Source organism: Vespa crabro, chromosome 18 (genome assembly GCF_910589235.1).
Source record: "Vespa crabro chromosome 18, iyVesCrab1.2, whole genome shotgun sequence".
Lineage (NCBI taxonomy): Eukaryota > Metazoa > Arthropoda > Insecta > Hymenoptera > Vespidae > Vespa > Vespa crabro.
In genome coordinates, this window is record NC_060972.1 from 2,982,680 (window position 1) to 3,003,301 (window position 20,622).

General features: G+C 33.3%; 1 protein-coding gene across 3 annotated transcripts; it reads left to right on the forward strand.

Annotated features, from left to right (window-relative positions):
• Positions 1-5,697: 5,697 nt before the first annotated feature.
• On the forward strand, positions 5,698-20,449 carry LOC124430338 (transcriptional activator cubitus interruptus). 3 transcript variants are annotated; one of them, XM_046976722.1, is made up of 11 exons: positions 5,698-5,968; positions 7,245-7,334; positions 11,953-12,150; positions 14,297-14,568; positions 14,998-15,249; positions 15,362-15,526; positions 15,671-15,835; positions 15,963-16,385; positions 16,548-17,084; positions 17,192-17,449; positions 17,573-20,449. In XM_046976722.1, the coding sequence occupies exons 1-11, from the start codon at positions 5,908-5,910 to the stop codon at positions 19,031-19,033; spliced, it is 3,882 nt and encodes a 1,293-aa protein (XP_046832678.1). In that variant the 5' UTR covers positions 5,698-5,907; the 3' UTR covers positions 19,034-20,449. The 3 variants fall into 3 exon arrangements, with proteins under 3 accessions (XP_046832678.1, XP_046832677.1, XP_046832679.1); XM_046976721.1 differs by lacking the exon at positions 11,953-12,150 and having other exon boundaries at positions 5,778-5,968; XM_046976723.1 differs by lacking the exons at positions 5,698-5,968; positions 7,245-7,334; positions 14,297-14,568 and having other exon boundaries at positions 11,962-12,150.
• The last annotated feature ends 173 nt before the right edge of the window (positions 20,450-20,622 follow it).

Consider the following 20,622-nt stretch of genomic DNA (forward strand, 5'->3'; position numbering starts at 1 on the left):
CGCCTTCGATAGATCCGCAACGACGGCTCGCATATCGATCGGCTTCGCGACCGATCACGCGTGTAAATATCTTGATTAACGAGCCTCTCGATTACCATCGAGCTTAGTGCTGAGACATGGCGAGGCGCCTCGCAAAATATCGCGCTAACGGCTGTCACTTGAAGCGAATCCGTTCGAGTAACGAAACCTATTCCGGTGCCTGTTTATAACTCAACAATGATTACGATCGCACTTAAGAAAAATATTATACAAGAATATATACAATAAAATTTTTAAATTAATATTTATAATCGATTCTCATAATTTTGTTTCTTTTTTGCTTATAATATTTCTACATCAGTTCGATATAACGTATTTTCTTTCATTGACAAAGAAAATTTCTTAAGGTATACATATTCATGATTATCTCGAAACAAATTTTTCTTCATAGTGAAAATTTATTTATACATATGGTGTAAATGAAATTTGACTGAATTTCTATTTTCTTTCTTAATAATTTTTTTTCTTTTTTCTTTTTTCTTTTTTTTTTTCTTTAAGAATTTAATAGTCCAACGATTTTTTTCTTTACATACTTTCCAAGGAGAACAAGTTCAAATTCGTGCCTTTGACGAATTTTCGCAATGGAGTTTCTTCTTAACACTATGATTCCATTAACGTTCGGAGAAATTCGGCACAAAGTACGAGTGGCAAAGTGCCAAGGTTACGATAGTAAATCATGCGGAATTCGTTCCCGATGATTCGATGAGTTAGCTGAAATCGTATTCTAACACTCGTATTTAACCCATTGTGATTTGAATCATTTTATTTTCTGTCTCTCTCTCTCTCTCTCTCTCTCTTTTTTTTTAACTTTGATTTCAAAATATTATCTTATACTTTTGATACGTGATTTATTTTTCTTTAAAAGAAGAAAAAAATAATATTATATTTATAGTTAACAAATGAATAAATAGAGCAGATAGAGAGGTTACACAATTATAATGTATTTTAGAAAATTATTTCACAAAAAAATTAAATCGTTGTATAAGTTAGAAACTACGTTAAACATAAACATGTTTGCGATACTCCGATCGTAGATATATAATAATTAATTGACGTTTTAATTCGAATTAGAATTACGAAATGTTAAATAAAAAATAAGATTAATTTTTCTTTTCTTTTTCTTTTTTTTTTTTTTTTTTTATTATTCGTAGCATGAACTTTGATTAATTTGACGTAGGATTTATTTGATTTATCCTATCCGTCGAATTTCTCAACATTAGTGTGATATACACCTTTTGATATATTATCAAAAAGTAAAAAAGAAGAGTTTTTCTCACGACTCGGCTTCATTCCTCTTTTCTTTTTCTTTTTCTTTTTCTTTTTTTATTCCTTACTTTTTCATCACACTTTCCCCACTTGTCTTCTTCCTTCTCGTCGCTTCTTGTGAAACAAGCGCGTGCCGTTCACCATCCCGGCACGTCTACCATATGGTTGCTTTACTCTCTCAAGCGAGTCCTGTGACTTGCATTCAGCAAGACGCTGCAATAAATATCATAACTCGAGACCCCATGGAAGTGTTAGGTTCCAGACGACTCTGTGACCCTCCCCTGATGATGTTTTTACGTTTTACTTACGATCTCTCGAAGGCCACGTATTATTTCGAACGTGATTCTGAATATGTTTATTCCTCGAATTTCTTTTCGAAGAAATGAATATATATATATATATATATATATATATATATATATATATACATGTATGTATAATTTTTTTCTAACTACAATTTATTATTTGATAGCGACATTCCTTAGAACTATGCTAACCTAAAGATAAAATTCATGACTATTTTAACTTCCTTGTTCCTTTTTTTGGTCCACACGTGACTCCATTTCCACGTCATCCTTTTTCTGGAACCTGCACGTGGCTCAACAAGGAAACCTAACAGATGTCTTGCTTAACTTGCCTCATTAACACGAGTCACGTTAATGAGCTTGCGAACCTCATCATTCTTCTTCTTTTCTGCTTTACAAAGTTAAGATTCTTTTTCCTCATCTTTTTCTTCCCTTTTTTTCCCCTCTCTTTTGAAATTAGTAAAAAAAAAAAAAAAAAAGAAAAAAAAAAAAAAAATAGAAAGAATGAGAGAAAAAAGGAAAATAAAGATAAAAGAAGAGAAACAAAATTCTTTCCCCTATTTTCGTTTTTGTTTTTCTTTTTTCTTCTCTCTCTCTTTGTTTTTTTTTTTTTTAAGAAATACGTCGATCAATACCAAAGACGATGATTTTCATTTCCGGTTTTTTAACATTCGAGAAAGCACGTCATGGACTTTCCATCAGGTTCTAGCTGGAGATTTGTTAGTTGGTTGGTTGTTTGGTCGGTTCGATCAAAAGAGTCTTACTTAAAATCTGTTTAAAGAAAGGCATTACGAAAGTACCGCTTCGAAGGCCGTAGGAATGTCAAAAAGGTTCCATGGCAGACGGTACTGTAGGTAAAGATAGATGCGTCGGTTTCCGGCGTGTCGAGTTAACGACTCGAATTTTATCTCTTAGCTTCTGCTGCTGCCGTAGCTCCCTTCTCTCTTTCACTTTAGTTTCACTCTTTTCTCCTTTATTCCCCCTCCTCCCTCCGCCCCGCTCCCGTCCAGCCTCCCCCCTCCCTGTATCTTTATTTTCTTTTTTCTTTTTTTTTTTCCTTTTTACTTTTTTTTCTTTCTTTTCTTTTCTCTCTTTTCTTTCTGTTTCCCCTTGCCCCCCCCCCTTCCCTTCCCTTCCTATCAAATGTTTTCAACAGTTAGGTATCTAAATTTATAACAACGATTATAAATAATCCACAGCCATTCTATCGGGGGATGAGAAAGGGAAGGGTAAAGGATGATGGATGTTTCGTATTCGCAAATATATTCTCATTTTATTATAATAACGATTGTCTTGTTAATATATTTATTCGAATTTATCACTTATTTATTTGTTTCTTTTCCTCGTACGTACGTGTGTTTTCACGTATACAACGATACTTCTCACAAATTTCATATTATTCCGACATAAGATGTCGATCGTTTTTTTTTTTTTTTTTTTTTATATATAAAAATAATTTGATACAACAAAGAGTTCTAACAATTATCCCACATTTATTCTAACGTTTTATATATGTTCGTTGGTAAGAAATAATAAAAAATATATTTACATTTGAAAATGAAAAAAAATTTCAATTATCAACTAAGGCATTGATCATTCTATAAAAATAATAATGATTATTTTCATTAATTATCATAATGATCATTTTATTTATAATACTCGAATAGAAACGAAGTGAATGGATTTTTTGTTCTTTGTAAAAGAAAAAAATAAACAGGCGAAGAGAAAATGGTAAAAAAAAGAAAAAGAAAAAGAAAAGAATCATAAGAACTAGTTCGCATGTCGTTTGATAAATATCAGACATATGGACGATAATCAGGGAAGATAGGATGACAAGGAGAGAACATGTTTTAAGGAAAGATAAAAAGAAAAAAAAAATAGAAAGAAAGAAAGAAAAAAGGAAAAGAATGAAAGAAAGAGAAAAAGGAAGAAAAAGAAATCGCTACGATCGCGAAAATCATCTTATCTTACATGAATTTCAAAGATGGAAGAAGACGAAGGTAGGCTTCTTCTTTGGCTAGGAGGAAGAACACGTTCACGAGATAGTGAAAGCGTAAACTGACTCGAAAGCGAGAGGTTGTTCTGTTAAGCCTATTTGCTCGCTGTGTACAGCGGCTCGTGTCTCTACGTAACAAATTAAGCTTCACGAAGGTACATACGATGTGGTATCGTTTATCTCGATGGTATTACTCGTGTTTTCTCTCTTTCTCTCTCTCACTCTTTTTCTCTTTCTTTTTCTCTCTCTCTCTCTCTCTCTCCCTCTCTCTTGGGGGAGTTAGGGGGAGTTAAGAACGATCGACTTAAAGAATTTCTTACGATCTCACATCGACGCGATCTCACTTTCCTGATCCTGTTTGCTCGCGGAAAAGATGCAAAGCGTTTAAACATCGAAGCGTGAACATAAAGCAGGTAACAAGAGGTTGCCATAGTGAGAGACAGGTGGGACTATCTGTGTGAGCAAAGTTAAACGGCTTAACCGGTTGACTTTGCTTGGCAAACTAGCGGAAGCAAGAGGCTAATATTTAAACAGCCTCGAAGTATTGCAGAAGACAACTAGTGACGCGTGCCGATATATCATCTCTTCTCTTCTGTTTTACGTTGAAAAATTTGAAAAAAAAAAGAAGAAGAAAAACAAAACATTGCGAAATTATTTTTATGGTCTCCTCTTTTCCTCTTTCCCCAATCTTTTGCTTTTTTCTCTTCTTTTTTGTAAAAACATTTTATTCGCTTGATATATGGAATTTATTTATTTATTTTTTTTCTTTTTACTATAGTATTATCATATCAAAATTCATCTTCAATCATTATTTATCACGATACTTATCGTTTTTATCTTATCAATGGAAATTCGTATTTAAAATTATTGTTGATTTTATTAATGGATTTTCATTATTTGATATTACATGTGTAACGATTTTTGACCGATTATTCTTTTTTTGTTTCTTTTTTTTTTTTTGTCTTTTTAAGATTCTAACAGTGTCAATTTGTCGGATAAACTTGTGTTTAATTAATGACATGTTAGATAAAATGTGACGAAAAGAGAAATGGACACAATGTTAATACAGAATTCTTTTATTTCATTTTACCTGTCGGAGACCGTCGTTCCCCCCACCTAAGAAAACGATTTTTTGTAGGCACTCTCTACAAACAAGCTAGTATATATCTACATAGAAATATATGGAGAAGTACGAGTAAAAAGAAAGAAAGAAAGTAAGTCTTTGAGGACACAAGACTCGGACCATTTCCTTCTGCTTCGAGCGTGACGAAACGTCGTCGCTCATAACATACGTTTCTACTTAATCTTCTGAATCAGAATATTTCAAGATAATTTAGTTTAATCATATACGACGAGACATCCTGTACAATCATGAATTGTTTATCCCATTTATTATAACGCATTGATAATATTTTTTAAAGGATTTAAAAACGTATTATTATTAAATTATCTCATTTCAATAGAAGAAAAAAAAAAAAAAGAAAAAAGAAATTATTAGAAGTCTAATAATCGTATATAAAAAGTTATTTAATATTTTTTAAATAATTGATAAAATTGTAGAGGCTAAAGAAAAACAAAACAAAACAAAAGGAAAAAAAGACCCAAAAAAAGAAGAAGAAGAAGAAGAAGAAGAATGATTAAAACATTTAGTAACAGCCAACGGATATCGTGAAAAATATTTTTTCTTCTCACTTCGTAAGGAAACAAGAGATAATTTCGATTCGAACTTGAATTTAATTAATTCAGTTAGCTTAATTAATTCAGAACATTGAATTACATTTGATTTAACGATTTGACGACAACAACAAGAACAACAACAATAAGAAAATTCTTTGACACGATGTCAAATGACACTTTGATTGATTTGACACGATTTGAAATTTTCTTCTTTAACTTATTATAAAGAATGATCGTAAATGATCGGATGTTAAATGTTCGATTTCCAGATTGTCCGGTAGCACAACGGCGATCAGCAGTACTGGTAACGGAGGTAGTGGGAACGGCAGTGGTGGTGGTGGAGCAGGAGGAGGAGGAGGAGGAGGAGGTGGTGGAGGTGGTGGTGGAGGTGGAGGTGGAGGAGGAAGCGGAGGCGGCAGTGGTGGAGGAAGCGGTAGTGCTGGGGGAGGAGGTGGCGGCGGTGGTGGTGGAGGAGACGGTGGAGGCGGTGGGGCCACGAGTGGTGGCGGAAACGTTGGAGGGGGCGGGACCGCAGGGAACGGGATTTCCAGCGGCGATTTCCTCCGTAGAAGTCACCCCCTCTCGGAGCATACGGCCCTGCATCCCACCTACCGGCTCAACTACATGGACCACCTTTATCATCAGCTTCAGGCCTCCACGCACAGTCCAAGCGCCTCGTTACACGGTAATTACCTTACCCTTGTACTTGTCTTCGGATAATTAGAACGGCCTACGGCCTCAGGGAATACGCACTTTCCTTTATTGTCCCTTGTCTCGGACGATTACTATGGAAGACGTTTAAAGAGCTCTACTCTTTTCTTCCTTATGTTAGTTTTTTCTTTTTTCTTTTTCTTTCTTTTTTTTTCTTTTCCTTTCCTTTTCTTTTCTTTTCTTTTCTTTTCTTTTCTTTTTTTTTCGGTAATACTCAAACAAAGAAGCTTATCTAATAATAATTTTCTTTCAATTTTTCTTTCGAAAGATTTTTCAAAGATAGAACAAACTTTATTCCGATTCAATTTAATTATTATTGTTATACGTTTGCCTTATGAAATATTTAATATAATAATTTTTCAATGGATTTTGCGATCTATAATGATCATGTTGTCAACGTGACAATATTATTTTTCTTTGATACTCTTTAAATGAATCGTAATGGAGGAGAAGAAAAAAAGGAAGAAAAAAAGAAAAAGGAAGCTTTTTCCTTGAAAAAATATATGGTGTACGTATCGTACATACGTGGAATTTTAATTGCATTTTGTTTATCTTAACGATTGCTTAAATTTAATGATCAAATGTAAAATATATAAAGTATAACAATGTTAATTCTTTTTTCAAATATATTAATTATCAATACGTAACTAGATATAAATGATATAAAATCATTGAATTGTAAAGTAATTTAAATTCGTTTTTAATTAATTAATAAAAGCAAATGTTGTCTTTGACGATGATTGAGATTATGTTCAATATCTCTATGAAATTATTGTCGGATCCATCTCGATCGAGTTCTGTTCAATGTCTCTCATTGATACAACATCTCGAATGCTTGAAACTTGACGATCCTAGAACTTTGAAATCTCCTTAGTTACGCCTCTCGTTGAGTTCCATCAAAAGGGCCCGCATTTCCGGCGGAAAATATATTCAATACGTCGTACAAAGCCCTCTTGTTATGGCTACTTCTTCTTCTTTTCTCTCTCTCTCTCTCTCTCTCTCTCTCTCTCTCCCTCTCTCTCTCTCTTTTTACGATCCATTTCACGATGCTTCAAAATCTACTTCCCTTTTTGTAAACAATGATGACACGTGATATTCATGATTCGAGTGAACTTACTACGATTTTTATTCGTTTCTTCTTCTTCTTTCTTTTCTTTTCTTTTTTTATTTTTTTTCTTTGATTATATCATGTTTTTCGATTTCAATTATTGGCTTCGATTAAAATGTTATTCAATTTTATTTGTTTGTAGGACTGGGTGGTTTGGGGCCAGAGTATATACTCCACGCAACAGGGCCGTCGAGTACATTAGCATCGTCAGAATTTCCCTTTTCCATTGACGGTAAGTATTATTAATAGTTTAGTATTATCGTATCATGTTTTCTTTTTATCTTTTTTATTTTTTTTTTTTTTTTTTTTTTTATAAATATCTTTCATTCATTAATATATTCTATTATTGCAATCTTTAATGTCAAATGGATAATTTTATCCAAGAGTTTCCATCGTATTGATATAAATCGTTTAAATCAAAAATTTATCATATATTTCTTTTAGAAAGTTAAGAGTTAAGAGTCATTTGTTAAGAATGAAATGATCAAATGTTAAAAGGAATAAGAATATTACAAAAGAGAAAGAAAAGATTTACCTAATCGTTTGAAAACTTATTAAATGGGGATTAAAGTAATAAAAAAAAAGAAGAAAAAAAAAAGAAGAGAAAATTGAGAACTCTAAAACGATGTACTTTATAAACGAAAGAAATGTATGTACTAAAGCTCTTGGAAAAAAATTATTCTTGAACACTTATCCCGAACGTGCGATTTCTTCACACTGTAAAGATCAGCGTCGTTCCAAAAGACAGAGAACGTTCGACCATTTCTACGAATAGCCTATGGAATTCGAGCTCGAAGCTAACCTTGCGTGAATCTATCCAATACCGATGAAAAAATTCGATAAGGATAAGCGTACGCGATATTCGACACCGATATCTCGTTTCCCTCTTCAGTTGGATCAGAAAAAGGAATAAGAAAAAGAAGAAGAGAGAAAAAATGAGAGAGAGAGAGAGAGAGAGAGAGAGAGAGAAAGAAAGAGAGAATGACAAGATTAGAATAATCGTACTCGAGCTTCCAACTTATCCTATAGTCGATATTTATAAAGAAAGATTTAAAGAACATGCCCAATAAATTCACGATCGATTAAGCAATTAAAACACCACCAGTACCTTGAGAAACTTTCTCTCATTCAATTTGATACATTAAATAAAACTCTTTTAATTATCGAGAATCGATCTTTCCCCTCCCCGTTCCCCCTTTCAATTCTTTCTTTTTTTCTTTTTTCCTTTCTTGTTGGTCTTTTTTTTTCCTTTCTTGTTGGTCTTTTTTTTTCCTTTTTTTTTTTCTCGTTTCGACAAGAACTATATCTTTAAGATCAATCAATCAAGGAGAGAGAGAGAGAGAGAGAGAGAGAAAGAGAAAGAGAGATACCAAAGTGGATAATGAAATAACTAAAGTGGAATGTCTTAAAATCCTTCGAGTTTCGTCACGTCGATCGCTACCAGGTTGGACACTTGCCAGTCGAGTCAAGCCAAAGCATGCTGTTTTGCGTGCGGAGGAATTATGTGTGCCAGCTAGCCGTAGGTGTAGTAGCGCTTAACAGCAGGTAGGAGATCGACCGGTTAGGAGGCCGAGAGGCTAAAAGACGACTGAAAGGGTAAACGGGGCCTCGTTAACCGCTACCTCTGCATAATTGAATCGACTCGGAGCGACATGACCTCATTAACACCTTAGCGCCTACCCTACAGGTTGTCTCACAATTCTTCTTCTTCTTCTTCTTCTTCTTCTTCTTCTTCTTTCACTTGATATCGGTTATCTTTTGATTTTCAATATTCTTTGTTGCATACGATTCATTTGAACGTTCTCCTTTGGAAAACATGTATAAATCCCAATCGATAAATGATTTCACGATCGAACGAACAAATATTAAAAAGACGATCGTATTTTCTTGATTTCTCTCTCTCTATCTCTCTCTCTCTCTCTCTCTTTCTTTTTATTTTTCCTTTTCTCTGTTTTTTTAAAAATTTAAAAATATTTTTAAGTAAGATGCCTTTTTTTCTTTTTCCTTTTTTTTTCTTCCTTCTTCTTCTTCTTCTTCTTCTTTCGATCCGTTTCGTCGCGATCCATGCGAGAAAATGTTTTCATTAAGGGACTAAATTAATGATTTATTAATTGAAAATAAATCGAATAGTGATTTGGTAAATTTGAAGTGACCTGTAGCAGCGTGGCATGCGCCGCGTAGCAGAGTAGGATCGGGTGAACCGCGTCGATCGGAGTGGCCGATTGCACCAATTTACATGTCTCAATCCCATGTTCCCTTCGCGAGAAAGAGAAAAGTGCAGCGACTTACCGAGCCGTGTAGGCCTCATGGGATATCCTCGCGTATCCTGGTCGAGAGGCACGATCACATCGAGAGAAAGAGAGAAAGAGAATGAGAAAGAGAATGAGAAAGAGAATGAGAGATGGAAAAGAGCAAGAGTTAAGCGAAGGAAGGATCGTTCGCATATTCATTAATCTCCGTTGGGACTTCTGAGGTCCAACGACAAAGGGTCCAACCCTTCCTCTGAGAACTGATAAGATAAGGGAGACTAGTTTAAGCGAAAAACAAACTTTGAAAATTCGATCGATTTCACTTTAGGCTCAACAACCGCAAATCCTAAATTTCTTCAAATTTTAGGCACCAATTTATATTTCATTAACACGTTTTATAATCAAAGGTCAAGATTACTAATACCTATGCACTAATTTATCAATTCAATCGATTATAAATTATTGTTATTACGTACACATCTTGTTTTATTATTGTATCGTATTAAACGATGTATTTAAGATATGCAAATGTCATAATACAAACGTGATTTTAATTTACAATTAGAAATGTTCGAACTTGTAAAATGTGAGACATGTTATTAATTTAATTACAAAGTTATATTAATTCAATTATTATTCATAGTACAATCTTATTTAATTTAATTGATGCAATTATAATTAATTGATGAAACATATTTTGATATGATTATGATTTTGTAAAAGGGAATAAAGTAAAAAAAAAAGAAAAAAAAAAAAAGATAATATTGAATCAAGTTATACAATTTTTTTTTTTTTTTTTTAATCGAATAATCCCCATAAATGAAATTACATACCAATACTCAACAAAGAGGAACAAGAACAATATATCAATTGTGAGGAGGGAGAAGGAGAAAGAGAAAGAGAAAAAATCTGTCGAACATCAAGCAATATATTTGACAAGATTGACTTCGTAGGAAGCGGCTCGTTTCGTTAAATTAACGCTCGCGACACGCTCGATCGAGACGAAAGAAGTAAAAGGAAAAGAAGAAGAAGAAAAATAAAAAGAAGAAGAAGAAGAAGAAGTGCAAGAAGAAGAAGAAGAAGAAGAGGAAGAAACAAAGAAGAAAAAAAAAGGAAAAGGCGATGGTTCATGAAGAGATAGAAGATACACAGAGAAAGAAAGAGAGAGAGTGAGAGAGAGAGAGAGAGAGATGCTTTTGAAGCGGTAAAAGGGAAAGGAGATACTACGGTTAAAGGGCCATTCGCCTTAACATGATGTTGAAGAGGTAGAGAGGAGACGTACCGCCGAATACGTTACCTTTCCGTCTCTTCCATTCGTTGGTACTCGCCGTAAATTGGATCACCGGTCGAATTAATAACCCACGAAAGGATAAAAGACCGTTCTGGCGCATGGTGGGTTGCGTCTGCGGAATGAGATAGAATGGAAGAGTTCAGATAGAAGGAGTAAGTAAAACAGAGAGAGAGAGAGAGAGAAAGATTGCACAGGAGAAGATGAGGGAGGCAAGAAAAGAAGCAGAACTACCAAGCCACGAGTAACTCTATACCTGTTGTGCGTGAACGAGTGATCAACCGAGTGGAAAGCCAGGAGAAAGAAAGAAGAGGTTCTTCTTCGTGATTCCGTTCTCTCTATATAGGGTTGCTCGTGGTCGAGAAGAGCAACGAGAGAGAGTGAGAGAAAGAGAGAGAGAGAGAGAGAGAGAGAGAGAAGAGGGTAAGAGGGAGGGAGATAAAAGGAGTGGTTTTATCTTGCGGAATACGCGTGTAAGAGAAAGAAAGAGAAAGAAAGAGGGAGAGAGAAGGAAAGAGTGAAGTAGATGGAATCGAAAAGAGGAAAGAGAGAGACAGAGAAAGAGAGAGAGAGAGAGAGAGAGAGGGATGCATGGAAGCAAACGTATAACCAACGATAGTGTACGTACAAGAAAGCCGCCACCGCGGCCTTAAGAAAGTGGTTTGTCGTTTGGGCTGCGGTCGAAAGCAAATCGCTGCTAAATCGTTCAACCCGCAAGATCGGCCCTCTTCTTCTTTACCCATTTACTCTTACCTTCGGGTACTACATTATCCCCCTTTTTTCCAAGTTTGTTTCTTATTACCTGTATTTAATAATGTATAAACATCGTATTTATATATGCGTGTGTGTGGATTGGGGGAGGGGCGGTGATTAGAAGTATCAACAAATTATTATTATTATTATTATTATTATTATTATATTTATGAAAATTATTCATAAATAATATTAAATGAGAAAATAAGTTTAGAAAGTAATTAGAAATCGTTCTTTCTTAACAATTATCTCTATCTTTATCGTTAAAATAATTAATATCCTTTAAATCGTTCCTTCGTTATTCGTATTGTGATTATGTCTAAACGTCGTATTTAATAAAAAAGAAAAAAGAAACGTACGATCGTTATTTTTAATATTAAAAAGAAAAGAAAAGAAAAGAAAAAAAAAAAGAAAGAAAGTAATAGAAAAGAAAGAATGTGAAAATAAATTAGATATATAAATATAAAAATAAATAATCATTGTTTGTTGATAATTCTTGTTTCGAGTTGTATCGATGGATATTAAAAAAAAAAAAAAAAAAAAAAACATTTTTAATACAGTTTCAGCATCGTCGAGATTAGGAAGTCCAAGAGCATCGGCGATTAGAGCTAGCCGTAAACGGGCACTAAGCAGTTCACCATACTCCGATCGCTTCGACATCGACAGCATGATTAGATTCAGTCCAAATAGTTTAGCGTCCATCGTTAATGGCTCAAGAAGTAGTAGTGCAAGTGGCAGTTATGGTCACTTATCGGCCGGTAAGATATTATTCTATGATATTATATTATTTTCCTCTTCCCATGTACCAGATGATGACGTTAATTATCTTTTAAAAGGAGAAAAACGAAATGAACAAACAAATGATGAAGCAATAAAAAAAAAAAAAAAATAAAAATAAAGGACAGGTCGTGAAAGTATAGAAATACATATACATATATAAATATATATATATATATATATATATATATATATATGCATATATATAAGACGAACATAAATCATCAAAGACAAGTATAAGAAATTTAGTTGAGAAAATTGAACCTTGCTTGTCATCGTAATCATCCAGGCTTTCGATGTTCAACGATATATACCTTTTGCATGATCGAGATTCAGTAGCAGTAAATTGAGGTTCTGGCGCGCATGAAGTCATTATACAAGTGGATTACGACCGGTATATAGTATAGTAGGTAGTACCTATACACGGGCGAGAGTCAAGTGCTTACCCCAAATCGGGGGCCACCTTGCTCGCGAGTTAAGGACCATCAGTAATTTGCGATTAAATGAAGTTATTAACGAATTAAAATTCAAGAAGCGTAGCACGTCGATCGTTCCCTCTTGCGTGGCACTTACGGTTCAGAACGTTCACTTTTAAATTTACCTTCGAAGCACGCTTGAGTTGTTGGCCTTCTGAAAAAAAAAGTAAAAAAGAAAAAATACAAAAAGAAAAGAAAAAAAAGCAAAGAAAAAGAAATGGGCGAAAGAGAGACAGATTACGACGATAAAAAACTTTTTGAAAAGGGCAGAAGGGAAAAGTATAAAAGAAAAAAAATTAATTCTATTGAAATTTCATAAAAGACAGTGTGTACGATTTATAGATATGTCTCATTTATTTGTTTATTTATTTATTTATTTATTTATTTATTTTTTTTTTTTTTTTATTATAATCCCATTTATATTAATATCGTTACAAAAGCGTCCACGCATCCGGAATTAAAATAATATCACGTTGGCCTATAATGAAAATCTCTAATACATTTCTAATCCCTGTCACGTTTTATATACAGGCAAGATAAAAATATTAATTGCAGACGTTAGTTACGGAATTAGTTAAGCATGCAACGACTATGTCTTGCATTACATACACAAAATAATTGGATAATTGAACGAGTTCTTTAAATAGATATTATCACGATGATAATAACATTTCTTTTTTTCTTTTTTATTACGTTCGTATCGACATTATGTTTCTTTTTTTTTCCTTCTTGTATTTTTATTCCAAGAAAAACAAAGAAAAAAAAAAAAACAAAGAAAAAAAAAGAAAGAAAGAAAAAGTAAGAAAAATATAAAAAGATCGTCCTTGAGTGAAAATTGTGAACAACACTCGATCATTTTCACACGATCATTATCGTAACACGGTTCATCGTCTATTCAACTGAGACAGAAGCAACAAACAAAATCATTCTGTATCCGCACGCTTAGCGTGATCTTCGAACGTTACAAGAGACCGGAGACCGACAATTAAAATGCAAGCTAAGCCTACGTGCCGGAAGTTAGCTTCGTCGTGATGAGACTATCGAGAGAATGACCGTAGTCCGATTTCGATGATAATCTTCCTCTATCATCAATTTATACATAGTACATCCTCGTAGTAATCCTTATTTTAATCATATTTATCGATGATCGATCATTCTTTATTTTCATTTTATTTATAAGAAATAACTTATATAAACTTATATGTATATATATATATATATATAATAACATATTAATTTGATATTACTATGTATCTATAATATGTGTTAATCGATACAAAATTTTATAATTAGATGTTATTCATAATAATCCTTATAAATTCGATATATTTATTATATGATCAAGGAAAAAACATGATCAGATTCGTATATAATATATAATAATATATAAATATTTTTATATCTACGTGAGATTACGTATAAATGATAATATGTAAAGATAATTATAAAAAAATAACATATATATATATATAAATTATTTAATAGTAAAAATTTAACAAATTAATTATACCCGTGAAATACATTTTATAAATAATTTTTAGTGATCGATCAACTGATTTTTTTTTTATAAAAAAAAAAAAAAAGAAAAAAAAAGAAAGAAAGTTGTCTGTATAACGAATTTCAATGAATTCCAATGGGTGTATTGTTATAGCCATGAGCCCAGCTTTAGGTATGCACCCTGGCATGGCGCCTCATTTGCAGCAGCTTCAGGCACACCTTTTGAGAAGCGCCGCCGCGGCGGCTCTTTTGCCTCACGCGCATCCTTTGCAACCGCCTGCACCACCGCCATTGCCTCCACACCCTCATTCTCACCCTCATGCGCACGGTCTGTCACCTCACTCGCAACTTTATCCTTGTGTACCACCTCATTCTACGGCATCGACGACCCTTGCTCCTCATGGAGGATTGCCGCCAAAGAGTGAGGTATAAATTTATTATTATACATACATATATATATATATATATATATATATAGATGTATGTATGTATGTATGTATGTAATATACTTGTATGTAGTTTAGAATCATCGGTTTAAATAAAATTAAAAACATACGAATTTTTATTAAATTCTATAAATTTTAAATAAATATGATATTTGTTTATTCCAATGATATATCTGAGATAATATAAAATAATATATTATTATTAGTATAAATAATTAATTAATAATTTTAAACGATCAATCTCAGTAATTAACTATTATCAGATATGATATATTATTCTATGAGATAATTCATGTATTATTAAATATTGTAAATTATTTAAATAAAAAAAAAGAATATATATATATATTTTTTTTTTGGTAATGCACAGGGTTAATTAAAAAGAATATTCTAAAATTGTTTTTTATAGAATGCAGAATCCTGTAGGAAAGCATCAGAGACATCTTCAAGATCAGTCACGGCGGAAGCAGATACATCTTCGAGAAGAACGTCTACCAAGGTTAAAAGAGAACCGGCAACAACTACCACCAATACAACGACAACTGCTCCACCAACTCATCCTCAAGGACTAAGTCCTAGTGAGGATCTTCGAGATGAACCTGGTGATTTTATTGAAACGAATTGTCATTGGAGAGATTGCGGTCTTGAATTTCCAACTCAGGTTATATGCGTTTCCTTACCTTTTAAATTTCATAATGCGAAGAATTTATTTATTTATTTACTTTTTTAATTCATCATATCATTTCCTCTTTCTTTGCTTTCATGTTCAACAGGATGATCTTGTGAAGCATATTAATAATGATCACATACATGCCAATAAAAAGAGCTTTGTTTGTGGTTGGGAAGAATGTTCAAGAGAGGAAAAGCCTTTTAAGGCACAATATATGTTAGTGGTACATATGAGAAGGCATACCGGTGAAAAACCTCACAAATGTACGGTACGTAGATAATATAACGTATGATCGTTCTTATATTTTAATATTTTATATCGACAAAAAATTTCTATTAAATGTTTATAATATATATGTAATAAAATTTCATATAGATGTGAATCATTTATTTTGTAAATTTATTCCTACCAGTTTGAGGGTTGTTTCAAGGCATATTCAAGACTAGAGAATTTAAAGACACATTTGAGATCTCACACAGGTGAAAAGCCATATACCTGCGAATATCCAGGTTGTAGCAAAGCATTTAGCAATGCTAGCGACCGAGCGAAACATCAGAATAGGACACACTCGAACGAGGTGAATTAGTTTTTAATGAATGGATTGTTTTTCTTTTTCTTTTGCTTTTTCTTAAAAAAAAAAAAAAAAACAAAAAAATCTGCATCTTTCGCTTTGGTATCAATCGTGATAATAAATTTTCTTACAGAAACCGTACGTCTGTAAAGCACCTGGCTGTACAAAAAGGTACACGGATCCTTCGTCTTTGAGGAAACACGTGAAGACAGTCCATGGAGCGGAATTTTATGCCAATAAAAAGCATAAAGGTGGTGGCGGAGATGGCGGTGGAAGCGACGAAGCAGGTGCAGGAGGACATAGTCCTAGTAGAAGCGAAGACTTACATCCCAAGACACCGAGTTTATCGAGTCCTAGCGTAAAATCTGAGAGCGAGGCCAATAGTCCACCTGGTATGATGCAACAACAAGGAAGTCCTCTGATTGGAGGTTGCAACGATGAAGTGACCGGTGTTGGTACTCTTACTAATGACGGAGCTAATCTCTCTGAAGAACCATGGACCGAAGAACCTGACGATTTAGACATAGCTGATCTTCCAATAGCTCTTCGTGCTATGGTAAACGTGATCATAAATTAAAACAAAATTATATATAATTTTTTTTATGTCCAATCATTATTATTAAGAATAAAGATGTATATTATTAAAAGATCTTAATTATTTTTTTATCTATCATTTGAATCGTCAAATCTTGATGTGGGATTATCGATTAACTCGTAGGTTGGTGGAATAGAATCTCAACAGCAACAACAGGTAGCAACAGCTACTTCGAGGAATCGTATGAAGGGAAGATTAAATGCTAAGGGTGTACCAACGCTTCCGGTTAGCGTGTCCGGTATGAGAGGCGTTCGTGGCATGGGTGCTCAAAGTAATATCGGTGATTTGAACAGAAGGATCACAGATTTAAAAATGGAAGGTGGTGTTCCAGCCCGTCAAACCAGCTTATCGGATTTGCAGCTTAGATTGCAACCTTTGAGTGAACCAAGGAGAGACAGCAACAGTACTGTTAGTACGTATTATGGCAGTATGAGATCAACTGATTTTGGTAGTAGAAGAAGTAGTCAGGCTAGTGGCATTAGTGCCGTAAGAACTGGAGCTACTGGACCAGGTAGTTTCTACGATCCTATTAGTCCTGGTACTTCTAGAAGAAGTAGTCAAATGAGCACCACATCTGGTAGAATTAATCCTCCGAGTCATATACAAGGACCTTATTCTACCAGTAATCTGGTTGTACAAACACGGAACATGTCGTTGCAGGTATTATTTGAATAAATATTAATTGCTCATATCTCGAGGAAATATTTTATATATATATATATATATAAAAAGAACAAAAAAAATGTTGATAAAAAAAAATGTTACAGGGTATCCAAGGTAAACCAAACGATTGGAACAATCCCAGTGAACATTGTACTCAACCTTCCGGTGATCGACGAATGTCTGAACCTGCAAGAGGTCATCAGGCACATAGAACATCTCCACCTATGCCACCGAGACCAAGGTCAGCACAATTGCCAGAACTTCATCCAAATCAAGAAGTTATTTTGGATGAAGTTGGGGAAGGTGAAATGGTGGAAAACAAACTTGTCATTCCAGACGAAATGATGCAATATTTGAATCAAGTAAGCTTTTTAATTTCTCTTTTATTTTCCTTTATATATATATATATATATATATATATATATATATATATATATATATGTAAAACAATTGATTTTACATGAGGTATTATGTATAATTTACAGGTACAAGCAGGTGGTAATCAAAGCAATTATAGAAGCAGTCCTTTACCTATTTGTCAATCACCGATATGTACAAATCCTTTGCATTATCAGCGACAGATGCAACCTCCGTGTAATTACAATCAAACGCATCAACAGAATTGTTATTCAGCTCAACAATCTTCGCAGCAATCTTGTCTCAATTATCAAAATACTTCTCCTGTTCCATACAATCAATGTCCAAGTTCTCGGCCTACTCATCCCTCTTCTCAATATTGTCCACCACCTCCCAACTATGCATCTCAACCTGTTCCAGCACAAATGGCAAGTCCTGCGAGTGGTCAAGTAATATCACCAGGGTCTCACTATGCTCCTAGTCATATCAGTGATCAACCATTGACATCTCCAGCGGCTGGTGCTTTGGCGCCCCAACATACTTCTCAAAATATGTTACAAAATTCTGCTCAACTTACAAGAAACTGTTCTCAAAATCACATGTATCATAACTATTATCCTAATCACGGCTGTCAAGTACAGTTAAATTCCAATTGCAATCGTAATGCGGGCAATCAAACGAATCATCATTCCAGTCAAACGTGCATATCGGCTAATCATACGCCGATGGGCCAACAGCCTTGTACGCAAATACGTTCGAATGTTAATTGCCAACAATCGATTCCACACTGCACCCAACAACCCATTTTATCTGGTCAATCTACGATAAATCATTCTAATTCACAATGTAATCAAACAACGAATCAATGTTCAAGACCAGTTGTAACACCGAATAGTCAAATGACGAGTTTACATCCGGATCAACAAACTGGGAATACTAATCAGTGTACGCTGATGTCACCACATTGTTCGCAAATGAATGTTACAAATCAAACCAAGGTCATTAATAACATGAGCGGATTACAGGAATGTCAGCAACAGGCACAAACGGCTAACTCATGCATTCAAATGCAAACCTGTATTCATCCAAACGGTGGCCATCATCAAAATATTACAAATGATACGTCAATGCCTAAAAGAACATCCCCGCAGTTGTGTAATGCATTACAAAGTAATGGTAGGATACAACAACAAATTTGTGGCCATGGCTGTCAGATGCGAACTAATCCACCCAGTACTCATCAATATAATTGTAATTGTCAATGGGGCTATGGGGAACAATGTTATCAGGAACAGGCCGGCACGAATTTGTTAGAAATTCAGTGCAAAGATATAAGCCAATCACAACAAGGTTCCCCGGTTAAACCACCACAAGGTATGAGACAAGATTCTTATAGGAGAACATTAGAGTATGTGCAACAATGCAGAAATTGGTCTGGCAATATGCATGATACTAATGTATCAAGTTCTACTCATCCTATATCTTTGCCACAACCATTACCAGCTAGCGCCAATATGGTTGTTAACGATATGACATCATCCTTAAGCTCTTTACTCGAAGAGAATAGGTATTTGCAAATGATTCAATGAATTAATTTTCTTCCGAAAGTATTTATAATATCATAAATTTAACGATATCGCGCATATTACTGCCTTTCAATCGATAGACTTTATGACATATTTAAGTGCCTTTCATGAGTGCTGTTTGATACATTGTGCCTTAGTAGTTCATTATACCTTTTCTATGATATTCTTCAGAATATTAAATTTTAAATAGCTATTTTATAAAAATAGCATTATATAACATTTAATTCAGAGAAAAATGAAGAGAGAATTGTATTTTTACAAAGAAATATGTCTTATAATATACTAGCCAAGAAATATTTTTCTTTACTTAACAAAATAGCTATATGCTTTTTATAGATTGATTCTTTTACTTGTACTATTTACACATACGCACACGCTCACGTACACATACATATTCACACGTATACGCACACACAATGTGTAGAGGTATTTACTATAGTAAATTCATTTGACTGCGCTATGTACTTTAAGCCATACCATGATCTTTGTAGATATAATTTTATGATACACATTTCATACAAGTACTGATTATTGAAAGTGTGCCAATTATACTTCGTTTTTCTAATCATAATTTTACCCGTTTAGTTCTCTGACGAATAGTGCAAAATGTGCACTGTGATACAAAGAATTTAAGTTAATCCCTGGCGCCTGGACGACAAAAACAATAATATTTCTTTCAACGAAAACTTTTGAATTATAATTATTGTAAATCATTTTTAATTACATAGAATATTTAAAGTTTTGTAAATCTGTCAGTAACATATTTTGAAATGAAACTTTTATTATGCGATTAGTCTAACGTCATCATAACAATTCAAATTGCTAAGTTTAAACATAATGACTTAATCAAAATTGATTTTGTAAAAAAGGGCCAACGCTAGATTAAAACAAATGTAGATAAAAAATAGTGGAAATAGTTATAAGTGTAAACAATGCGAGAAAAAATACATTTTCAGTATGATAGTATGAAAGTATGAGTGATAACATAGGTTGATTGTTTTCTTTTCTTTTTTTTTTTTTTTTTATTTTTTTTCTTTTTTTTTTTTTAATAAAGGTCTTCGTGTAAAGAAATTTAAGGATAATTATTATCATTTAAATTAAATCATTCGGTTTATAACCGATTGAGATAAGATTGAGTGCCTTTAAAAATCATTAAGAAGGTCGTTAAATAAAAACGCTTCGAGAACATAGTAACATAGCGTACCTAAAATGTGTTTTTGTTATGCGAACATTATTTTTTTTTTTTTTTAATGAATTTTATTAATCCATTATATAAGACTATGGAGAGAGTTTTGTGAATACTATACATACTTATCATATACATATATAATAAAATTCATATGGTAAAACAAAAGGACGAAAGGTTTTACAGCCCAACTATTGTTAATTATTTGACGAATAAACAAATTTTCTAAATTATTTCTTATTTCTCTTGTTTCTTACCAATAATTACACAAATCTACAAAGTTTCATTTATATATATGTATTATTATAATTTTATAATTGAATAATTATGATCAATTAAATAAAATTTGAAGAATGAATTTATAAATGGACAAGTAATAATATTTTTCTATATCAAATGCAAAAAA

What these genes read in the sequence shown, in the direction of transcription:
- LOC124430338 (XM_046976722.1), top strand. Translation starts at nt 5,908, where the DNA reads ATGGACCACCTTTATCATCAGCTTCAGGCCTCCACGCACAGTCCAAGC. An exon ending in ATTTCCCTTTTCCATTGACG is followed by an intron (nt 7,335 to 11,952) that starts GTAAGTATTATT and finishes TTTTTAATACAG; the next exon opens with TTTCAGCATCGTCGAGATTA. An exon ending in GTCTTGAATTTCCAACTCAG is followed by an intron (nt 15,250 to 15,361) that starts GTTATATGCGTT and finishes CATGTTCAACAG; the next exon opens with GATGATCTTGTGAAGCATAT.